Genomic DNA, 22903 nt, shown 5'->3' with positions numbered 1-22903 from the left:
GCTGATTCATTCAGATCTCCAGTTTGGTGCCCATAACAAACTTGATGTCTGCCTTTGGCTGAACGAGTTTGATATAGGGATTGGGAATTAGGTCAAACGAACTGACTCAATCTACACGTGAAGAAAAAAGATGGTTTCGTTTGACAGCATAAGCGACACGAGGCTAATTTAGGTCGAGAAATTCTGCACACCCTCGTTGCTTCAAATGCAGAGTTGACAAATGGTGGATGAAATTGATTTCGAATGGTTGGATCTTTTCCAACTTATCAACTTGCAATGTGAAACCAGATAGTTGTCTTTCTTAATGGTTGACCGAAACATACGAAAGACCGACTAAACACCTTGTCCATAGTCGAAAGTTTCTGTGTTTCTCAACAGTAGATAGTTAGAAACCTTAATGAGGTCAAGATTCACAGTTGTATTGCTAGACTGACGGAGGAATAGGGCCGAATGCACGAGGCGAAGTGAATTTGCTGACCCTACAACAAAGCCTCGAGACACTTCCCACTTGGAATTTGGTGGGGGGCGAGCGGGTGACGGCCTCACGGTGAAGTCGATTCTGTCCATTTACACATGCTTTGGTGTCGATTTTAATGTGCTTCCAAATGTGTGTATTACCAATTTCTTGTCATTAACTAGATCCACGATCCATACGAGACTTGACAGCATCTCGATATTATAGGATTCCCATAATGAATGACGATTGCATAAGCAAGGCATACCGATTGGATCGACCGAGAATCTAAGCACCTTTTCTCCAGACACACGATGGTCCAAATGCAAAGCTCCAAAACCTTTGTCCCTAATGACATTGACATCTGCTAAAATGCCCATTACTTGCACTTCCAATTCTCCCCCAAAGACTCCAGTCTTAGTCTTGACAAGGTATACACGGTTGGCCAAGCTAAAACACCCAAATTCAACCCCCACTCTCTACTCCCAACAAAAGCCTGCCCTTTGACTCAACCAATTCCTCCTTTTTTGGTGGTTCAACCCACTCCATAATCAATCCCACCCCCCAATTCACATCAAATTTCAAAATCAAACCCTAAAAATCTGAGACCCCCCTCCTCTTGCCCAAGAAGAAGGAGAAAAGTCCACTTGCAAAAAAAAAATCCAGAGGAAAAGAATCCAAGTTGGGTGGATTATCCATCCAAAGCTAACCCCCCCCCTGTCCAATCCCAAACCTCCCCCACCCTTTTTCACTAACAATCTCTCCAACGGTCCCCCCTCAATTTACCTTAAAACCCTCGACCTTGTGTACGTGCCGCTACCGTCCAAGCTGGCAAGGACCAGCCAAATGTCGACACGTGGCCAGCCCCCCCACGTTTAAGGCATTGTCAACCCCCACAGCACAGCACAGAGCATAAGCAGAGCAAATTCCACATAACTGGACTGACCTTCGAAAATTTCCCACCTTTTCTCTTTCCCTTTTCGATTCCCCCTATATAAACCCCAACGCTCACCGAGCAACACACTTCCATCCCACACACCCAACCAAACAAAGCAAGAGAGAAGAAAGCAAGCAAAAGCTCCCCCCCTTTAAGGCCCCCCTCGCAGCAAAATGGACTGGACCAGGGGCCGCGCCGTCGGCCGCGGGGCCTCCGCCACCGTGTCGGTCGCCACCTGCCTCCGGTCCGGCGACGTCTTCGCCGTGAAGTCGGCCGAGCTGGTTCGGTCCAAGTTCTTGCAACGAGAGCAGAGGACTCTGTCCTCTCTGAGCTCTCCGAGGATAGTCAGCTACAGGGGGTGCGAAGTCACGAGCGAAGGCAGCAAGATCATGTTCAATCTCCTCATGGAGTACTTGCCGCGAGGAAGCCTTGCCGATCAGATCAGAAGCCATGGGGGCAAGCTGGAGGAGCCGGCGATCCGTGTCTACGCGCGCCAAATTCTGGAGGGACTGGACTACTTGCACTCTCGGGGCATTGCGCATTGCGACGTCAAGAGCTCCAACGTCCTGATTGGCAACGACGGCGGCGCAAAGATCGCCGACCTCGGGTGCGCGAGGCGGGTCGTTGGCCCCTCGGGGAACCCGGCGGCGGAGATCGGTGGCACGCCGATGTTCATGGCTCCGGAGGCGGCGCGGGGGGAGGAGCAGGGGCTCGCCGGCGACACGTGGGCGGTCGGGTGCACGGTCATCGAGATGGCCACCGGGAAGCTACCGTGGCAGGCCGACGACGCCGACCCGGTGTCGGTGCTCTACAGGATCGCGTGTTCCGGGGAGTCACCGGCGATTCCGGGTTGGCTCTCCGCGGAAGCAAGGGATTTCGTGAGCAAGTGTCTAAGGAGAGACCCGAGGGAGAGGTGGACGGTGGGTCAACTTCTCGAGCACCCATTCCTCGAGACTCACAAACTGGGCCCAACTCAAGCCGCACAGATCAATACCAAGTCGCCCACGAGCGTTCTTGATCAAGAATTCTGGGACGCGATGGACGAGACAGAAACAGAGTCGGAAGCCGGGACGACCGGAGGAGACGGGGTGGAATCGGCCCTCGACAGGATCGGGACGCTGTCGTCTCGGGACGGACGACGACCCGGTTGGCCGTGCGGCGAGCGCGACGAGGGTTGGATCACCGTCAGATTGGGGAGAGCCCGTGGGTCAGACGCGGCTGCTTGTTGTTCATCATCTTCTCGGTGCTCTTCGTGGGTGAGTGACGAGACGGGCGCGAGTGCTGTCGGTGGCGAGAGGTGGGTGGTGGTGGGTCTTCCGGGTGGCAATGCGGGTGGTGAGATGGGTGGAAACTCATGTGATCGGGGTGAGGAACGCGTTGTGATTAGGAGCAGCCTCGATTTCGAGAGGCACGAGTGTAGTAGATTTCCTGAATCGATGTCCAGATTTTCATGAAAAATTTCTCTCTCTCTCTCTCTCTCTCTCTCTCTCTCTCTCTCTCTCTCTTTCTCTCTCTCTCTCTCGCTTTTGCTTCTTTGGGTGGTGAACTGACTTTGAGCTTGGGTCGATTCCAATTCCAATGGCGGACGTGAAAAGCGCTTGCGCATGTCCTGTCCGCTAGTACTTTGCGTACTCTCAAGAGCTGAAGGGTCATGGAATTTCAAGATCCCCTCGGCTCTGTTTTTTCCAGTGGATCCCACCGAGGTGTTTGTATGCTCCGAATCAGGCCCGGTTTCGATATGCCGAGTTGCGAGCGGTTCGTTGCGAGGACCGCGAAACGTGCCTAAACTGTATAAAAACCTTAGAGCTAAGTATTGGTTCCGATATTCAGATCGACTCTCGTTGCTACGTGAACTCGCCCTTGAGCTAAGCTCAGGTTAGTGATCAAATGTCCTCGGTGTTCATATAGGGTTTTGAACTCGGGTGGCGTTTACGGGATGAAGACGAGTCGCATGGCGTCGAAACTTCCTTTGACTATGCTGTGGATAGGTCATGTCCATGAATAAGCATTCTAGGTGGACTGTGTCCTATGATTCTCGCTCTTTTAATTGGGTCGTCCGGCCCTCTCAAACCCTTTGAGATTTGTTATGTTCCGAAACTTCACTTTTGCCTCAATGAAATGAAAAAAAAAACCCGTTACCAACCAACCAAAAAACTACGTCGGTAATAGCATACATTCGTAGAGAAATGTCCCTAGTGCTGGTGAATCTTTTCGTTCCAATTATCAAAAGAAGGGAGGGACAATTGGCTGCTGATTGATGCCGATTTGGTGTTTTGACTCCCAACTTTGTATGAATTTTGGTGGAGGCACCCCCGATTTTGCCCGATCAAGACCCGTGCTTCGCTTCGAGGTCAATTCTGCAATTCGGTGAGGTCTCAAATTGTCCAGCCAAGTTTTATTGCTCCCTCCATAAAACATCAATAAATTATCAGCTGCTACTGCTTAGGATGGCCTATCCCCATGCCAATTGCTAGCTGTAGAGGTTGGTGGAAGTAGGGGTGTCCAAAAAGCCCGCGCCGGCCCGGCCCGGCCCGCGCCGACCCGGCCCGACCCTAAATTTTGGGGGTATTTTGGGATTGGGTCATAGTCTTCTTCTAATAGGGCTTTTAGATGTGGGTATTATTAGAGTTGGGGTAGGGTCAGGCCCGACCCATTGACACCTTAGACCCACCCACAAATCTCTCTCTTTCCCCTTCTCTCTCCTCTCTCACGATGAAACCCTAGATCTAAGCCAACAGAAGGACTGTTCTTAATCGCCTGAGCAAAGAGGCGCCATGGCTTCGAAGCTCAGAGAAGTCACGACGGCGCTAGCAATCGCGGCCACCAGGCGCCCCCTCACCACGCCGCTCCAATCTCGGTCGTTTGTCGCTGCCGCCGCCTCGTGGCCGGCGACGATGGGACATCCGCGTCCCCCTAGCTCCGGCAGCTACGCGAGCATGCCGGAGGCCGTGGGCACTACGTGATTGGACGAAGTCCCCGCTAGCCGTGAACTGAGCTCCAAGACCAAACGGCGGCCGTGCGCGGCTCGGGCTAATGGACGGCGGCTTCACGGGCAATGGGGGCTTCGGGGCCTCCGGAGCGACGGCCTCGTATGTGCACCTCACCGGCAGAGGAGGCAGTGGCGGTGGCGTAGGCGGCTGAGCTGGAGATTTCGCCGCTGGTGGAGGCGGAGGAGACGTTGGGGACGGAGGCGTGCGGACAAAGAACGTGTCCACCGGGATCACTTTGACATCATCCTCATCAATGGCACTTCGCCATCTCCGAAGGGGGTTTACTTGCTGCTGACCTCAAAATCGTCTAAGAATAAATTAAACCCGGCCCGGCCCAACCCGACCCGACCCTCTCTTGGGTGTGCACGGTGAACAGGGTCTCGGGTGGGTCTGGGCGGGTCAAGCACGACCCTATAAGTTTCGGATCGGGTCGGGTATCAAGAAAGCCCGACCCGACCCGACCCGACCCATTGACACCCCTAGGTGGAAGGTTGAAGAATATGTGTCCAACCACAAACCGACACCTTAATTTGGTAGCCTCCTCCTTGTTCCGAGTAATTGAATAGATCAGTTCGGGCTCATACCGCTCAGGTCCGAGTCGAACGGGGTCCGAGCCATAAATTGAATTAATTTAACTGGGTCGGCGCATGATCTACACTTGATCTTGGTCGACCAACATGCTTCGACATACAAGCGATGATGGGTTCGTTTCGATGGACCGTTTGCTCACCGAATGCCGGAATAATTTTTTCCCATGGAAGAAATGAAGGAAGCTCGAAATGCTTGGTGCTTCGTATTGGTGCGTAATTATCGGGAAGTACTTCAAAATTTTCTCCATGGAATATAAGGAGTGTTCGGTTGAGGAGGGAAATATAAGTGAGAGCACTCGTATTTTGGGCTGAACAAGGAAACATAGGAGCGATGCATAACAATCCCTAAGCAGTCCTTCACGACTAACAAGTCCAAGGGCTTGACTAGTTGGCCCGGCCCAATTCGACATGAATGAATCATTCATGAAAGTTTTTTGTCAAAAGCGAAAGAAAGAAAGCAAGAAAGCAGTGGTGTACGATAGACTCTTCAACTTATATATTTGTCAGGACGAGTTCCTTTTGGAGAGGGGGACTAAATCGGTGCAACTTATCGACTTCTCGAATAGTGCTATAAAAATCGATACTGAATGTCCCCCCTATAATTGTACATGCTCCCATAACAATAACATATTTCAGTTCAGGCATTTGTTCATATAATCTCACTAAAGAATGAGCCATCTTCATTGTTACTGTGCCCGCTATTAAAATGAGGTATGCCTGTCTAGGACACGATCTCGGTACCAGTCCATAACAATCAAAAGAATGACTCTAGTTATCGAATGATTGAACAATTAGGAGCAATTTACTTACGATACTTAGTTGACATTCATAAAAAGTATCTAATGAATTATAAATTCGATACATTCTGTTTAGCATATGCAGACAATCACTTCTTTACAAACCTCGTGTGGGGCTAATAGTTTTCATTTCACATCTTGAGGAAAACCATTTTCTCTCCACTTAGCCTTATCCCCCTTTAGGTGTATTTTAGTGATACGTTTTATACGTACTAGAAGATCATTGCCGCATTTTGCTCAAAGGATTGAAGGGAGATAGTGCATCAAGCTGTTTGCAAGGGCCAACTTGATCCTCTTCCCCAAGGATCCTAGATGAGGGAACCCTAAGAGAGAGGAAGAAGTGTAAAAACTAGAATTGTTGAAACTAGCATATTGGAAGATCAATAGACCAAAATAACCATGAGTAGCTACGATATTTCAAGTTTCTTCCTCTTGAACCGAATCTTTAACCTTGATTAGCAAATTCATTTTCTGTGGTTTCCCTAATTAAACTAGAGGTTAGCAAGGAACCATGCATAACACTAGAAAGAGGAGGACTTAATGATTATTCGTTCGCCGAAACAAGAAGTCAAAATTTCGGTAGATAGGGACCCCATAAAAACTTCTTTTGAGGAATGGGCCAAACCTGGTCATTTCTCAAGGACAATAGCTAAGGGCCTTGATTCTACCACTTGAATCTATAAATAATTAATATATACGTGTTCTCTTTAATGTAAGACATAAAGTAGTGACGTCTAGAAACTTTAAATTGAGATATTAATAAATTCGCTAGGTTGAACAAAAAATGGTTTTTGCATCAATTCAAAGGCCGGAAAAGGTTGTAGAAGATTAAAAAGGTCCGTTGCCCGTCTCATGGCTATGTACCATGCATAACACTAAATAGGGAGCTGCCGAATACAATAGCTACACCTAACATGTGAAATGGATGCATAAAGATGTTGTGCTCTGCTTGGAATACAATTATGAAGTTGAAAGTATAAGAATTCCTAGAGGCATACGATCATAAAAACTTCCTTGACCAATTGGTTAGATCAAGAAAATAGCAAAAGCAGCCACAACAAGAGCTGAACAACAATCCAAGGGCGCATACCGAGATAGTTGGTCCCAAGGGATGGAGTAAGCTAGGTTAGCCAAAAGATGGTCATCGGTTCAAGTATTCAAGGTGCCCCTGCTTTTTCAAGGTAAGAAGGGGTAGAAAAAATGCCTTGAGCCAATGTTCGAGTACTAGGCTCTATGGCGCTAAAATAACCCATGCTATACTCCTACGAAAAGCTCAAATGACCTTCAACAGAAGGGTACCTCATTCTCTTGAAGCTCCTTTTCATCATAAATGATCTGCTTGCCCCGAAATCAGCTAGCCTAATGGGGAAATCCCAATGAATTGTGCCTTTCGATACAATCAAATAGAAAACTCTAAGGGTGCCATATTCTAAGAGCCCAAACTATGTGATTGAATAAGTCATCATCTATCTATTGTGGGTCTTCGTAGCTCTCGTTTGACACCAAATAAAGCAAATTTTGGTTTTCGTTTCCCTTGTGATGGACCTAGAAGAGGGGGAACACATCAAGTATCCACTTGGGATCATGTCTTCTTAGGCCTATTTTGGATGTACAATGCAATTTCGTAATCATATTTCATTTCAGTTGGAAATTGTAGTCGGATGTTTGGGGTAGTATAAGTGATCAAGAAGTGTTAACTCATATCACAGGAGGAAACTTTGCGCAAAGTTCCATCACTATTAATGGGTGGCCCTAGGAAATGGCATTTAGGACATTAATCCCGAGAAAAAGAGAATGCATATAAGATACGCCGACTAATGAGCTGTCCAATATGCCGGCAATGACCGCCGGCAGCAAATAAACTAAGATCGACCAAAAGGCTTATGTCATAGTTTCTGTGTAACTAATATTAGAAATTTCATCATTTAATTAATTACTTCAACAACATAAAAAAATAAAGAAGGGTTTTCCATCGGAACTAATATGGATCACGTTTCATTTAGCTTATATACACAGGGCCCGCCATAGAATGTTCCGGCAAAGCCTTACATATTGTCAAAATAATATTAATGGTCAATCAATATTCCAAGTCGTACTGCGTTGTCTAGAAAAAAAAAAAAAGGGGTCAAGGCGTTGGGCTCGAGACGTCGTCGTTTGGCGGATCGGCTGGTAAGTGCGCCTTGGTGTTGGCGGCGGTGACGACCATGAGCGAGAGAGGGACAATGACGGAGAGCAAGGACAGGATGAGCGTAAGCGCGTGGGCGAACCCGCCCTTCACCTCCCGCGCGTACTCCACCGACGCCAAGGCTAGTGCCGTCAGTGGGAACGAGTACGCCCACCATGCCACATTGTACTTCCTCATCGACTTCTTGAACAGGGTCGGCCTCGTCACCTGCATGATAAACCCACAAGTTTTTTTTAACATATGTTGATTCTCGATTTATGATTAATTGCGTAGTATAAGTGAAAATGATGTTGATACCTAACTTTGCTAAGTTAGGGGAGGGACAAAAAAAGTAGAGAAGATAGTAGGGCATCCAAATTAGTTGAAAGTAGGCGCGAAAAGGACCAAATATTTAATTAGATCGAGCTTTGCCTAATCTAAATTTTTAAATGCTTGGCCAATTTCCCACCGAGACTAATGAAAAGATGCTTGACGATGCAAGTGAATATTTGCTTGGGCCCCTTAACATTAGTGGAGTGACAAACATGTGATTAGTCTTGGTAAAAAGCCAAATCAAAGCTCGACTTTTTGTCCCTTAACAAGTGTGTTTTGGGCCCCTTTTTTTAAGGGAAACTGTTTTCCAAAAATTATTTCCTGACTTTCTGATATTTGGATTATGAAAAAATGATCAATCTATGGATAACATTATTCATGGATCGAAAACAACAATGCGACAAAATGACATCTATTTCTAGCAAGAAAAAAATCACTCTCTAAACACCAAACAAATCAAAACTAAATAATTCTTTGAAAATAATCTTCGTGAAAAATATTTTTTTCATCATGAAGTTTTCAATGAAATAAACACGCCCTCTCTCCTTTTACGAGTGTTCTAATAGTAAGACCTCTCTTCTTTTACGAGTGTTCTAATATTAAGATTTGTCACGTGGTTTTTAAATGGATTTCTACTGTATACGTAACTATGTAAGCTTTACACGGACTACGTACGAGGGAAGACCATCCACCCAGAAAAAATATAAATGGCCAAGATCTGTTGGAGGCAACCGACAAGAAGATCCATTAGTCAGCCTTATTGTAGTTAAAATTTCAAGGTTTGTGGCATCAATATGACAAGATGATGCAAGAACCATTAGTTCTGTTTTCTCACAACCAGTGATTGATATTCATTCCGTACTGTGACCGACCATCTGTAGACATAGCTAAAGGAGGTGATTGAATTACCAGGGACATGAAGAGGAAGAGTGACAGAAAGAAGAGCATCTTGGCTGAATCGTCGAAGCTTCCGGAGATGGAATCCCAAGCGACGCTCGCCATGCTCGGGGTCGCGACAAACAAGAAGAAAACCGGCCGTAGTTTCACCGGCAGGCCCTTGTTCCCCGCGAGCCTTTGATAGAGCGTGACGAATATTACGAGATAATGTGTCATCCCTAACGAGAACATGAATATCGCGCTCTCCCTCCACCCCATTTGGGCTGCCGCCCTTGCCCCTACCAAGTTCCCGATCACCGACAGTTGACATGTCGGGTTCGCCACCGTCGATAGGAACCTCTTACCCTCCGTGAACCATTGCCCGTATATCTTAATGTCGAGCGCCACCACCGGTACTACAAAGATCCACCAAAGGGCATGGTACGGCGAGGTTTTCTGGGCAATGAAGGGGCATGATTGGAGGAGGAGGAGCCATGAAATCCATGGCGTGAACAAGTAGTTCACGCCTACGTGGTGCAAGAACTCGGACTTCACCATCTCGAAGTGAAATAGGCACCTTAGGACGTATGCAAAGGATAGTAGCGCCAACGTGAGCAAGGCCAACGACCAGAGCAGCGTGAAGGCGGTGGAGGGTACTACATGGAAGATGCGGCGGATGGTGCTGTGGGTGTCGGCTATCGGCTCGCCCAAGGACCTCCAAAGCAAGGCCTGGCTACACAAAGACAGACTTATCCTGAAGTAACCCGCATGGATTTTGGAAAGGAATGGCTTTAGAGAGCGCTCGATCATCTCTAAGGGGAACAAACAATGCCGTCTAGGCGACATTTGATTCGTGATGACGGACACCTCGAGCGCGAGCTCGATGATGTGGGAATGAGCAACTACAGACAATGGAATTCGATTTGAAAGCCAAACAATAAACGATGATATTCAGCTGATCAGCCAAGTCACACACGCCGCTGTTTATTGACATGTGCCGTGCTCGCCCTTCCATGCTTATATAGGGGGCAATATATCGACTTGAGAAGAGAAAAGATTAGGCACATATCGTGCTTCGAAAAGTTAATGAAGACAAAAGATGCTGATATCGGTATAAAGTCGAAGTGAATGTTCCATTGTGAACGGGGCATTTAGAGAGGCGGCTGATTTATACGTATTTGGGAGCCATTTTGGACTCAAATTTTTTCTTTTGTTGACGAACCATGACTTGGCTGTTTTGCACTTTCGAACCCTTTACAGCTAGCTGGTGAGGATAAGGGACCCCATCCATACACAGTGCAGCTTCTTTGAACTAGTTGAGCTTAAACATTCTACTTCATAGCTCATCGGAGATTGAATGGTGTTCTATGGAGCAAGCAAGAACTCCTAGAAAGTAGAGTGAGCACAGCAGATGGGTACGGCAGCAAAGAAAATGAAAGGGATACTACACAAACAGTTCTGAACTTTGACTCAATGTGCAATTTGGTCCATAAACTTTTAATTTGTTTAATGTAATTCATGAACTTTAGGCTGATGTTCAATGTAGTCCTTGAACTTTTATTTTGTTCAATGTTATCCCTGAACTTTTGGTACATGTTGAATTCAGTCCCTGAACTATATGAAAATATTCAATATAGTCCCTGAACTTGAATTAATGAAAAGGACTGCATTGAATATTTTCATATAGTTCAGAGACTGAATTAAATATGTTCCAAAAGTTCAGAGATGACTTTAAATAAATTAAAAATTCAAGACCACATTGTATATTGGATTAAATTTCATGAATTATATTGAATAAATTAAAAGTTTAGGGATCAAATTACTTATTAAGTCAAAATTTATGATTGTTTATGTCATTTTGCCAAAACGAAGACCTAGGTCAGCGATTTTTCTTTGCGCGTGCTCCAACTTGGGCATGAAAAGGGAACTATGAAAGCAGATGTAAGCCACTTGTCGCCTGTTCTTTTCGGGATTATCTCAGCCCTATCCAACGTAGGGATGCGCATGATGCGAGTGGAATTTGGATCCCACCAACACCAAAGAACAGTGAAAAGGACCGACAAAGAGAACATTTAGGCAAGTTCACTGTATTTGCTAGGGTAAAACCTTGAGGCTGCGTTTTGAAAAATGGTCCTAGGTTTATCCCCCAAAGAAAGCAACGTGGATGTCCAAGTACGTCTATTTTTTTTTCCCTAAAATAGGGTTTATCAGATTGGCAAGACGAAAGGGTTATGATCACACCGAGATTCTTTTTTGTTAAATAAATTCAATGAACGTACCAGTGATTTCTATCGAAATATCTATCTCGAAGCGATTGGTTTTTGGACTATCCTTGTTTACTTGTTCTTTTGATGTATTTGTCATCATGATTGTCCTATGTTCAGCTTATTCTATTTGGAAATCGCATGCAACTTGAGTATGTATGCCAATAAAGGCCGCTCTTGGGATGTGACTTAACGTGTTCGAACACGAACACATACATATCGGATTAAATCCTATCAAGGTGTATCGACCATAAGAAGTAGATCAAAACGAGGATTCATTTCGATTAGCTAATCCAAAATCTCAAAAAGTTTGATTACCACCAAAGCATTGGATAATCCATTGTACTATGGCTCTCCCCTCAGTTCGATCTCTCTTTTTCTGCTATATTTTGACCAGGTCACTAGTTCCTATACGATAAATATTCATTTTTGGAAGATTCTGATAATCCGGAAAGATCCTAAATCATTGGCCGAAACTCAAACCCTAATCAAGTCTTCCAAGATCTCCAAACTACATGTGCATCTCCATTTTGTCCTCAACCTTAGTAAATCTTGGACTCCGATTCTGCTCCAATCGCGTTCGGGCAATGATCATGGAACGTAGTTGCGCATTAAAACCATAGCTGGAGAAGATAGTGACAACCCCTTTTGCACTTTTACACATGTAACGACACAACAGAAGGAAAAAAAGAAGGTTATTGTGTAATCTTTTTAAGGAAAAAGAGCAGAAAAGAAGGGTCAGAATATTCTTGCAGTTTATACATCGTGCTTTTATGTACTGGATTTAGTCTTTCCACGTAATCAACTTCGGAACTGGATCATCATCCACTAAGTAATCTTATGCAAAGGCAAAGCGCACTGTTGTGTGAGATTAAGATTAGTACATCACGTATGCTTAGTGATCGCATGTGATACCAGTTCGATATACACAAAGTATAAAACCACGTGAGTTTATATCGTCACCTTAGAAGAAAAAATAATTAATGTGCTAATGGACAAGTATTTCTGGAACCGACCCTTTTCTGAATGGCGGGCAAAACTTGGATGGATAAAATCGGCCAAGGGAATTTAAATTTGGATCTTCATGTTATGGCTAACGTGTAAAGTTTTATCATCAGAAAGTGTGCCCAAGATGAACTTCGTCATGTATACGTGTAAACCTAAAAAGTTTGATTCTGCCCTAGGGAAAAACCATAGGAATATATGAGAGATGAATAGAGACTAGCATGTATAAGCAAAAAATTTTACATAGCTCGTCCCTATAATTATAGTGAGAAAGATGATCGATCATGGGTGGCCATTGCGACCCATGAACTGGCCCGGGCATGCCCACCAAATCCCGAATGGCGACGCGTATGTGGAAAGTAGAGTCTGATTAAGGCCGTTGAAGCCCGAAAAATGGCCGATATGGCTTTTCTGCAACAGGTTCGGTCCAACAACTATAGGCCATCTCAACAGATGAAATATTGTCCAGTTAGCTATCATTTTTTTGTGTTTTTCTATTTTTTTAGCACCACATGAGTAGCGACATTATCATAATCGTGTAAGGACTCGGTCGCAAAATTTGACCTTGAAAATTTGCACGAAAAAGAAGAATTGAGGACCAAACCACGCAAATTGAAAAATCTAGAGGATAAAAATCGGGTGCATACTGCATAGAATAGAGTACCAATACAGTCATACCTTTTGATTTTTATAGGAAGTACTTTCCCTAGCAAGCCGTCACTTATCTCATGTATGAAGAGATTATGCCGAATCCAAAGTCGCCGAACATGATGCACCAAGAAAAAGTGGCTTTTCTTGCTTGAATATGACTGTTTCCCGCAACAGATGAAAAGCTTTGGACTTGTCATGTCTAACGTGGAAGCATGCACAAAAGAAACAATTTAAGTTCAAAACAAATTGCAGAGATAGAGACCTGAACACAACGGATTTACAAGGTTTAGTGGTATGCCTACTCCTTGGGAGAGAGATCAATGAAATAGTTCCATTATAATCGGCAAAGAACGTATCAAAATTGCTCAATCATATTCACTCGTAAGTATTTCCTAAATTAAGCCCAAACCCACAAGAATCGATCACAAAAACAAGAGTTTTCTCACACATTTGAGCTCTTTGCATCATTCGCAAGTTTTACCACATATTAAGCACACTCCTTATGCATACCAGACCAAGCATTGTCAACACAGACTTTATCTTCAAATAAGAAAAATCGGTGTTGTGGAAAATTATTTCCCTTTTTGCATCATAGAGGATCCCATTGGCAAGAGTCCTACTTGGACTTTCCTGATATGACCCGAGTTTCTTTGCAATTCAATTATGGGTTGAATTTCAAATCAATCAGGATCAATTTCGAGCCATGATCAACAAGACTCATTCGCAACCCAATGCTAAGTGCTACCAAAAGATGATTTTATATCTTAACCCATGATATAAAATGATAATGAGACACAACGTTGAATCTCATGGAAAGAAACTACAAATTTTGGAAGCATTCTTTAACCAATGACCAAATTTAATTCATCATGTCCTTCCAGAATGGTAGGCTCTTCTTGTCATCGTTCATACACTTTGGAGCTTATTTAGCTCTATATAGGGATCAGCTATGAAAAACGCATCCCTTGAACTACTTGGTTTGTCGATGCATGTAAAAACAAAGACACATGCGCAACGAGATCAAAACTTAAAATGGAAATAAGAATGATCGTGGGCATAAAGTGGTCTCACGTTTTCGACAAGTTTCTAGATTTTCAGATTAATTAAACATTAGATTTGACGGATGCGTTGTCCATGTTGATGGGGGTGTATCGCTAATCGAATCAGAACGATCACGCGGAGAATAGAAGAAAACTAAATGATGCACGAGTTTACCCAGGTTCACCCCCGAATAGGGCTACGTCTTGCAAAGGGATTCCACTATGATTTTTTAGGGTTTACAACCACAACCACTCGTTACAATGATCTCTCATACGAATACAATATATATAGGACTTAAATGGGTCCAAAGCCCGAGCCTATCAAAATCCCTTTGATCCCACAACAAACGGGCCAGCAAACCCGATGTTGTTTCAGGGGTGCTGCCCCCGAGCTCCCGCCCGCTCACCGGCGAGCGGGGCCGCCGTCCGCTCACCGGGGAGCGGAACCCCCGCCCGCTGTCCGGTCAGCGGGACCCCCGTGTCGGGAGCGTTGCCCCCGAACCCCCGCATTCCGTGCGCAGGGGTCACATCTTGTCGGATCATATTTCGGTTTCCCTAAGTTCATGTGGGCGTGCCCTGTATGAGAAATAAGGGTCCCCGAAGTATTCGCCAACTCCAACACATGTTTGGAGGAGATCAGCTTAGCTCTTGATGCATGAGCTTGGCATGGAGTGTGAGAAAAAGTTAATGAGCGAATAGATCTAATTGTCTTCGTTATTAATCTTTCATTTAAAGTCTTGATCTTGACCGAACGAGCATGACTAACAGAGCTTATAACTGTATATAATTGAGCCACCCCTTATGCTATAACATCAATACGCAAGGAAGTTCTTTTTTTTTTCCCCTTTTTCAGCCAATTTGACGATAATAGGGGAAGAAGTTACTTAATCCTAAATCGACAAGTTTCTATTGTCGCACTGAACTTGGATTAACGTTTTTGTTGCCTGATAATAATTCCAATAAGTGATTGAAAGTTAATACATTCGGCACTTAATAAGACTAATCCCATTTGATAACCACAATACTTTTAACTTAAATGATTCGATTATGTCAAAAAATCACTTAATTATCTAAGTAAAATTGAGGTTACTTAATTCCTTATTCAATTAGAGTAGACATTTAGAAAGGAATTAAAATCTCGTCTATTGCATTTCTAGAAGCCTAAAACCTACCAATATTATTCGTCAGTTCATATTTGCTAAGAAGTAAATATTCAGTCTTGGCAATATTAAACTATTATCAAACAACATCATATTTTTTTTCATTTTTCAGCACTTACTATTCGGTTTTATCAAACGGGCCCTTAATTTCAGTTCTTTTTCGAAGGACAAAAGAAAGTGCTTCTTTAATAAAAAGGAAAATATGTGCTGAATATTTAAGCACAGTTGATAATCATAAGCGTTGAAAATATAAATAAAATGTCATTTGATTAATGGATAGCTGAACAATTAATTTCTTACCAATACATTTGGCAAAATTCTAGTAGCCATCAATTATTTCCTCTGTCGAGTGAATTAAGTAATTTCTCGCACTTACTCGTCACTTTAAGTGAATATTTCTACTTCATTGAATCTTTAAAGTAAGTGCTGCATTAGGTTGCAAAGACTCTTGGGGTTGGCAAAGTATAATTGAAGGGAAGGAGCTAGTGAAGAGAGGAGCTGCATGGCTTGTGGCCAATGGAGAATTTGTTTTGGAATGGTGAGATAATTGGGTATCCCCAAGTCACGACCTAATGCTTCACCCAACTTGGATGCAGACATTAATTCTGTTTTACAGGTGGAAGCCATTATTGATCAGGATTCCAAAAGATGGAGTTTGGAACCAATTAGGCATCAAGTGGAAAAGGAGCAACTGGATTGAATTCAAAAGAATCATAGTTAAACTGGAGCAAAGCAAGGACAGACTAAGATGGCCCTGGGAGAGAGATGGAAATCTTACAGTCAAAACTTTGACTGCTTATCATTGTGCAAGACAACTTGAAAAAAAGAGGTATGGTTAAATTATAAGCCTCCTGTTCTCATGCAATTGAGGATTAGGTGTGGAAAGTAATTTGGAAAGCCCAATGCCCACCTAAAGTGCAGCATCATTTGTGGAAAGTGTGTTCTGGGGCCATTCCTGCCAAGAAGAAGTTATTCCTAGGGAAGATTAATCAGGATCTTTGTTGTCCTTTCTATGGAGAAAATAACACTATAGAGCATTTGTTGTTAACATGTGCTAGATGTAGAACTATTTGGTTTGAATCGGGATTTATAAAGAGCAGATTACCACTTTTGATGTGTGGCTAAAGGAGATGACTGAAGGATCTCGTTCAGATGCCAGTTTAAACCTAGAGGTTGTGACTAGAATAGCCTTCTGTTGTTAACAAATTTGGAAAGAATAGAAATGAGACGGCTTTTTTAACCAGGCCTCCCCAATTGATATTGCGCTGAAGGAGTTTGATGTGAACAGACGATACTGTCAATTGGCTGAAGCAGAAATTGGAATAGTGGCTAGGAATTCCGATTTAGAGCTTGCTGGGGCAGCATCTGCATTGAAATGAGACTGACTTGTTGTGTATTATGAGTCAACACAGGCGGGGTAAAAGGTCCTGGAAGTTGGAGCCCGTCCTAGTAGCCATTTCTAAGGAATTAGAGCATTTTCAAGAAGTTTCTTTTCTACTGTTCCTAGAAAGCTTAACATGTGTAACCATTGGGTAGCTTCACGCTATAGTAACGAAGATGGAGCCGATCAATTGGCATCTTGTACTCCCATCTCCTCTGAAGTCGTTGCTAGTTTCTGAAGGGGGGAAACATTCTCCATGAATTTGTACTTACGACTTTCTCTGTGATGAATATGTGGAAAGCACATATGGTCGTCCGGATGAGCAGCTTGGACTGCACCGGGACACAGTTGATCTGTGTCCTTAGAAAGGGACTATGTTTATATAATTGAAATACTTGGTGATAGATTCCGAGTTTGAAGATGTGGATCGAAAACTCGTCACATCGCATTTCACTATGAGGTAGAATTGGAGATTCACCTTTCCATTTCCATTCTCTTATTACTAATTCTTTTCCTATGTTTAAATAATAGCGAGATTTGCAGATTTTATACAGGATCTCTGTTTATTCAATTTAGTTTATATACATTTGCTTTCTTCAATTTAGTCCCTGATTAAATATTTGGCTTTCAATTTCATCCCTTTGATGCCAAGTAGACAGGGTACTTTATCTTACTTTAACAGATGGGAAAAACATAGAGGGTTATTCTATAAATCCTCGGGATAACATCTAGATTTTGGCAATGTAGACGATACAAGCTCTTTTTTAACCTGAACTAATGATGCATCCATCAGAACACAAATAGAGAGGAAAAACATGACGAGTTGCTTTCTTTAGTGATAAACGGTGACGTTCCATCCTATGATGGCATTAGAGTTCAACTAATGGAGGAACAGAGTTCCTAGAAATGTGTATCCCCTAGCAAACTAGAATTTCCCGGTGCCGGGCACCACGGACACTTCCCTATATTTGTTGTAAAACCCATTGGAACCCTGTATTTCTAGTGAGCTCCTATTGAACTCCTGGTTCGTGAACACAATGACATCAAACAGGTGCAAATGTAAAACAGTGTGATTTCGCGAAACAAAGGGCACAATGGGTAGCTCAGTTGGTTAGGGCGTACTTGGGATTGTGTGGTTAGGCGCACTGATTCCAGGTTCGATTCCCCAGCTGAGTACTTGTGATTTAAGTGGGGGGCCATGGCGGTGGGTTGCTGTGCTAGTCTCCTCCGAGGAATAGCCGAGGTGCGCGCAAGCTGGCCGGACACCTCGATTAAAATAAAAAAAAAAAAAACAAGTCGAGCTACTCATAAGTCGCTCCCCTCGAATAAGCGCTTCACGAATATAACTGGATTGTTGAAATTCAACATGAATTAGGTTATCATGTTAGGTACTTTTCTTTAAGGTTCATATCAATTAAATAAGGTAAGGTTATTTCTTTAAATCTAGTGAGATACTTTCACTAATGTACCCGTAATCTAACCGGTTGCCCATATTGCTTACTTAAATTTGTGGCCAGAATTGCTCCGTCAATTTCAAGAATGACGGCATCCGACATGCGAGGACATTTTTTTATTTGTGTAAAATTGAAATATGTTTTTATTATAAATAATTGGTAAAATTCTTAATTCATGTTATATATTAATGTAAAATATAGGGGACTCGACAACAGCTAGAAAATTCCTAATTATCGTTGTTCTATGACACACGGAATTTGTATATGTACTTAACAATATTATTAGAGTACATTTTATAGGAACTATTATAGAAAATGTTAGAATTTTCAATAATTGCTCATTTGCAGTTTCGAAACTCATTAGAACTAATTTCAATAAAACTAATTTCTCATTTGTTGAACAAAAGTCATGGTATATGAGGCAAACATAAATCCTAATTTGAAGCAAAATAAATGGACGTTGGAAGCAAAACACTCTTTATGAGGAAAATGATCAATCCCTTACAATTAGAGGCCTATACATCACTTTTAGCCTACTCGCAAAGGGGAGTATTAAAGCATTCGAAATAAATCATATTTTGGGCTAAAAAGTTTAAGCTTTTAAAATAAGTGCGTTGCAATTTAACGAAACATCATGACGATACATGCGACATGCTGTCTCAGTTGAATGGATGAGCGGGTCATTTCGTCCGTTTCACCTCTTGGAAATCAAATCTTTAGTTTTGAACATGTAGAAGCTCACCTCTCACAAGATTGCTTGTCTAGACCGGCCAAGGACGACTTTGCCCGGACCAGTCCAATTTGCGGCATACTCAAGTCGCGACATCCTAGGCGCTCACTCACATGTGTCGCAGGTAAAGAAAATAATTCTCCCCTTCACTCCTCCCGAAAAGCCTGTTTGTGCCGCGCGATTTGGTGTTCATACTGCTAGAAGAAGAATCCTTTCACATCCTATTAAGCAAGATTAAGAAGTCAGTCCGTTGTTTGAATATATGCACAAATGGCTTGGTCTTCAAAACACTCGTCACGTTCATTCAAGTTCCGCCGTCATCCTTGTAGAGTATACTCCATTTTCCCATCCGTCCCGGCTGAGCCCAACCACAGTGCCTTTGCTTTCGTTTTTTGTATTTTGAGATGGCGGCAGTCGCCCGTTTCGACGACTCGTCATGGCCGCCGGGATATTGACCTCACCGTTGAGGCTTGCCGCGATGGACCAGCTGTGCCGTCAGATCTATAGGCGTGGCTCTCGATTTGGAAGGTTGAAACCGTCTATGGCAATTCTGGTGTTTTCTTCCTTTTTTATGGGTTTTTTTTTTCTAAAAAATATTCAACTTCTTTTCTCCCAAACAAATATCAGATTTTATAGATTTATTTTTTGTTTTTCCACTTATCTTTGAAGCCTCAAATTGTACTTCGGATCTTTTATATTTCCAAATCAACCCATTAATGTATATTTTTTCTTTGATTTTTTTTAATATTATTTAATGAAATCCTAATCTAAATGATTTATCCTATAGTTCTAAATTTATTTATTTTTTGAAAATTAAATTTAGGGTGAGAAATATGAATTCTATGTTATTGTTGTCAAATGATACAATTAGTACCAATAATCTCTATCTTATTTTATATGCATTTCATTATTGTGGTGTATAGAGAAGATGTCATGCACACCAAGCCCCCACTAATAATGCTATTCACGGATATATGAAGTCATCAATTCTAAATATTATTTTGTCGATAGGCTCTTTCTTTGGCAGAATTGATTTTTCTTGATCGAATTAATTTTTTCATACTAAATATTTTAAAACTAAGATAAAAGAAATTAAGTCTGATAACGACATTAGTTTTTCTTGATCAAATCGTTGATAAACAGTTAACTTCCTTTAAAAAATTAGTTTATTTGATTGTTTCTCGACTCATAAAAGTTTCTTTTCTTCATGCGAACACAGCTTTCTAACTTTATAAACAATCATTCATCTTTCATTGTAATCAAATCAATATTCGAGAGTTTCTTTGACTGAACTAGGTGTGTTTTTTAATCACCAAATTTGTGTTCTCAAATTAAGTCACAATTAATCAACTAACACTTTATGAGTTAATTAATGGTAGAGTAGATGGAAGTGTGAAGCCATGAGACGAGAGCCATAAAAGTGATAGTAGATTACTTTCTCGCAATTGAATCAATCTAACCAAAGCTTCTACTCTTTTTTCCAGGCCCATTTTCATGTTCTATTAGCATAGCTAAACCCAAATAGGATGACTTAGCTATGCTCTTATATTAACGATCAAGGTCTTATACAAGAGAAAATGAAGAAACTGTAATGTCTTCTGACGAAATTCATTTGATTGAAATTATCTACCAATTCGACATAGATTCCAAATTATTCATCGAATAATATGATGAAAAAATTAAATTTTCCCCCGAATCAGACAACAACTTCTTGATCTTGATCATCCTCCATCTGAAAATAGGTACGGAGTTTTTTCCCAAAGCATGCAGTTTTCTGGATGTAAACGATGATATATATGCAGATGGATTAAATTCCCAATGCTCTTGAGGTATTAAAATTTCTATCCTAATATTCCAAAAATCATCTCTGCACATGCTTGAACGTTCGTGGAATCGAGTCATCAGCTATGAAATTCATGTTCATTGTCCTTTGCCCCATTTGTGATTTTCCCCTGTCCCTATTTTAATTTTAATTATTTTTGCTCGATTTCTACATTTTTACTTCTTACGGAAGAGAAGAAAGAAGGGCTTCAATCGGGTCAAGCAATTAGGTTGGGCGGTGAAAAAGGCCCATGGGCCACCACCATATTCATGCAAGAGCCCACATGAGCTTTGCTCACGCAGACACTCCTTGCCGATTGAATGATGCCACGTGGCTAGCCCCAAGCCGACCGCACGGGAAAGAGACGTTTGTCCCATATGACAATATTGCATGGTGCAATGAATCAATAAAGAGGGAGAGTTTTGAAATTAAAATTTAAAAGTCGAATATAGAACGCATATTATGCGAACAATGTGATTAGTTGGTTAGCCATGTTGGTTGTGTGATTGACATAAAATTTCACAAAGATACATGCGTCGTGCGAGATAGATGCTCTGTAAATTGAATGGCTGAGTGGCTCATTTCAGCCACTTCACTGCTCTAGAATAAGATTATTAATTTTAAACATGTAAATTGAATGGATGAGTGGCTCATTTCAACTGTTTCACGGCTTTGGAATAAGATTGTTAATTTTAAACATGTAAAAGCTCGCGATTTTGAGAAATTGCTCGTCTAGAGTAACCATGAACGATTTACCCTAGACCAGTTCGATTTGCAGCACTCTCGAATGGCGACATCCTAGGCATTCACTCACATGTCCCATGTGTAAAGAGAATAATTTTCATCACCTATTCTCTAAGTTGACCGTTTGGCAAAGAAAACGAAAAAAAAAATTTAGAAATTTCTCTTCACTCCTCACAAAAATTCGAATTCTAGCCCAACTTGTTACACCCCCTTTCATTTCCTCCACATCTCTCAAATAATAAGGAACTTCTGCGTAGCGAAACCGGAATGAACTTTATGGGTATTTGAAGATCAAGCATTTTGTGCATATATAAGACTAACGAACCGCTTCTTAATCTTGCTTAGAGGGATGTGAAAGGATTATGCTTGCACTCTAATTCAATATCTGCAACTAATTAAGTAACATCGCATGATTTGACTAATCGTAGAGTAAATGGAAGTACGAAGTTGTTTCATTGAGATGATAATCGTAAAAGTAATAGTAGATCACGCAATCACAATTCAATCTATCTAATCAAAGCTTCTTCTCTTTTCTAGGTCCATATCCGTGTTCCATTAGCATAGCAAATTTGGAAGAGGATGACTCAGCGTCAGGTAAAGTAAGGCCCATTTGCCTCTATTCTCTTGTGTAACCAATTGTGATCTTATATAATAGAAAAAGAGAAAATTCTACTCTCTGGACGAAATTCGTTCATCTAATCATACGACGAAGAAATTAAACTTGTTTCCCGAACCAAACAAATTCTTGAAGTGAAAATTTCGACTGCTTCTTGATATTTTGATCCCCTTCCCCAGATTGCAAAATGGGTACAAGCTTCTTTCCAAAATATACAGCTTTTTAGGATGGAAGTGATGATATCTGTACAATGAATTATTCGTACTGCTCTTGAAGTATTGAGAATTCCTACGTCAATGTTCCCACGACAAACACGAGCCAATTGAAAAGGTTCGTACGCTTGAATATTCATGCATGGAAGTCATAAACTATGAAATTCATGTTAAATGTGTGTTTGTCCCATTTGTGATTTCCCCCCTATTCTCATTTTAATTCCAATTTTTATGGGCTCGATTTCTCTATTTTAACTCTTACGGAAGAGAAAGAAAGAAGGGGTTCAATGGGGTTAGGCAATTAGGATGGGGTACGCTTCCTTATTCTCATTCTCGATGTGATTGGGGAGGAGGTAGTTTGTGCCCCAGGACTATAATCAGCCGTTAACGGGGGAGAGTTTAGAAATTTAAAAGAAAATCGGATAGTAAATGCATACTATTACAAGCAATTTGTTTGGTTGATTAACTATGTGGGTGGTGTGATCGTTACATAAAATAGTTTGTCGTGATTGGAGCTCACATGCTCATAAAAACTAGTCTGTTTCGATATGCACTATCGAGCTTTTGATGAAGCTAAGTAGCATTCGAGCGACATGTAAATTAATAAGAAAATGATACAAATAGTCCTTAAATTTTGGTATAATCAAGTAAAAACTCTCAAACACATGTTTTTTTTTAAGATA

The 22903-nt window shown here is 42.0% G+C and overlaps 2 protein-coding genes across 2 annotated transcripts; one reads left to right on the top strand and one right to left on the bottom strand.

Moving 5' to 3' along the window:
* Positions 1–1459: 1459 nt before the first annotated feature.
* LOC115679867 (mitogen-activated protein kinase kinase kinase 18-like) lies at positions 1460–2865 on the top strand. The gene has a single exon (XM_030603580.2). It carries the CDS (start codon positions 1565–1567, stop codon positions 2843–2845), a length of 1281 nt encoding a protein of 426 aa, XP_030459440.1. The 5' UTR covers positions 1460–1564; the 3' UTR covers positions 2846–2865.
* Positions 2866–7756: 4891 nt separating this feature from the next.
* On the bottom strand, positions 7757–10378 carry LOC115680037 (S-type anion channel SLAH1-like). Its single transcript, XM_030603784.2, has 2 exons — positions 9175–10378; positions 7757–8160 (listed from the first exon to the last, which is right to left on the bottom strand). The coding sequence occupies exons 1-2, from the start codon at positions 9985–9987 to the stop codon at positions 7894–7896; spliced, it is 1080 nt and encodes a 359-aa protein (XP_030459644.1). The 5' UTR covers positions 9988–10378; the 3' UTR covers positions 7757–7893.
* Positions 10379–22903: the final 12525 nt, after the last annotated feature.

This window comes from Syzygium oleosum, unplaced genomic scaffold (genome assembly GCF_021117445.2).
Source record: "Syzygium oleosum isolate NSW1041296 unplaced genomic scaffold, Sole_v2.1 Sole_v2.10, whole genome shotgun sequence".
Classification (NCBI taxonomy): domain Eukaryota; kingdom Viridiplantae; phylum Streptophyta; class Magnoliopsida; order Myrtales; family Myrtaceae; genus Syzygium; species Syzygium oleosum.
The sequence above is the reverse complement of the archived record's forward strand: the minus strand, read 5'-3'. Positions and strand labels throughout refer to the sequence as shown.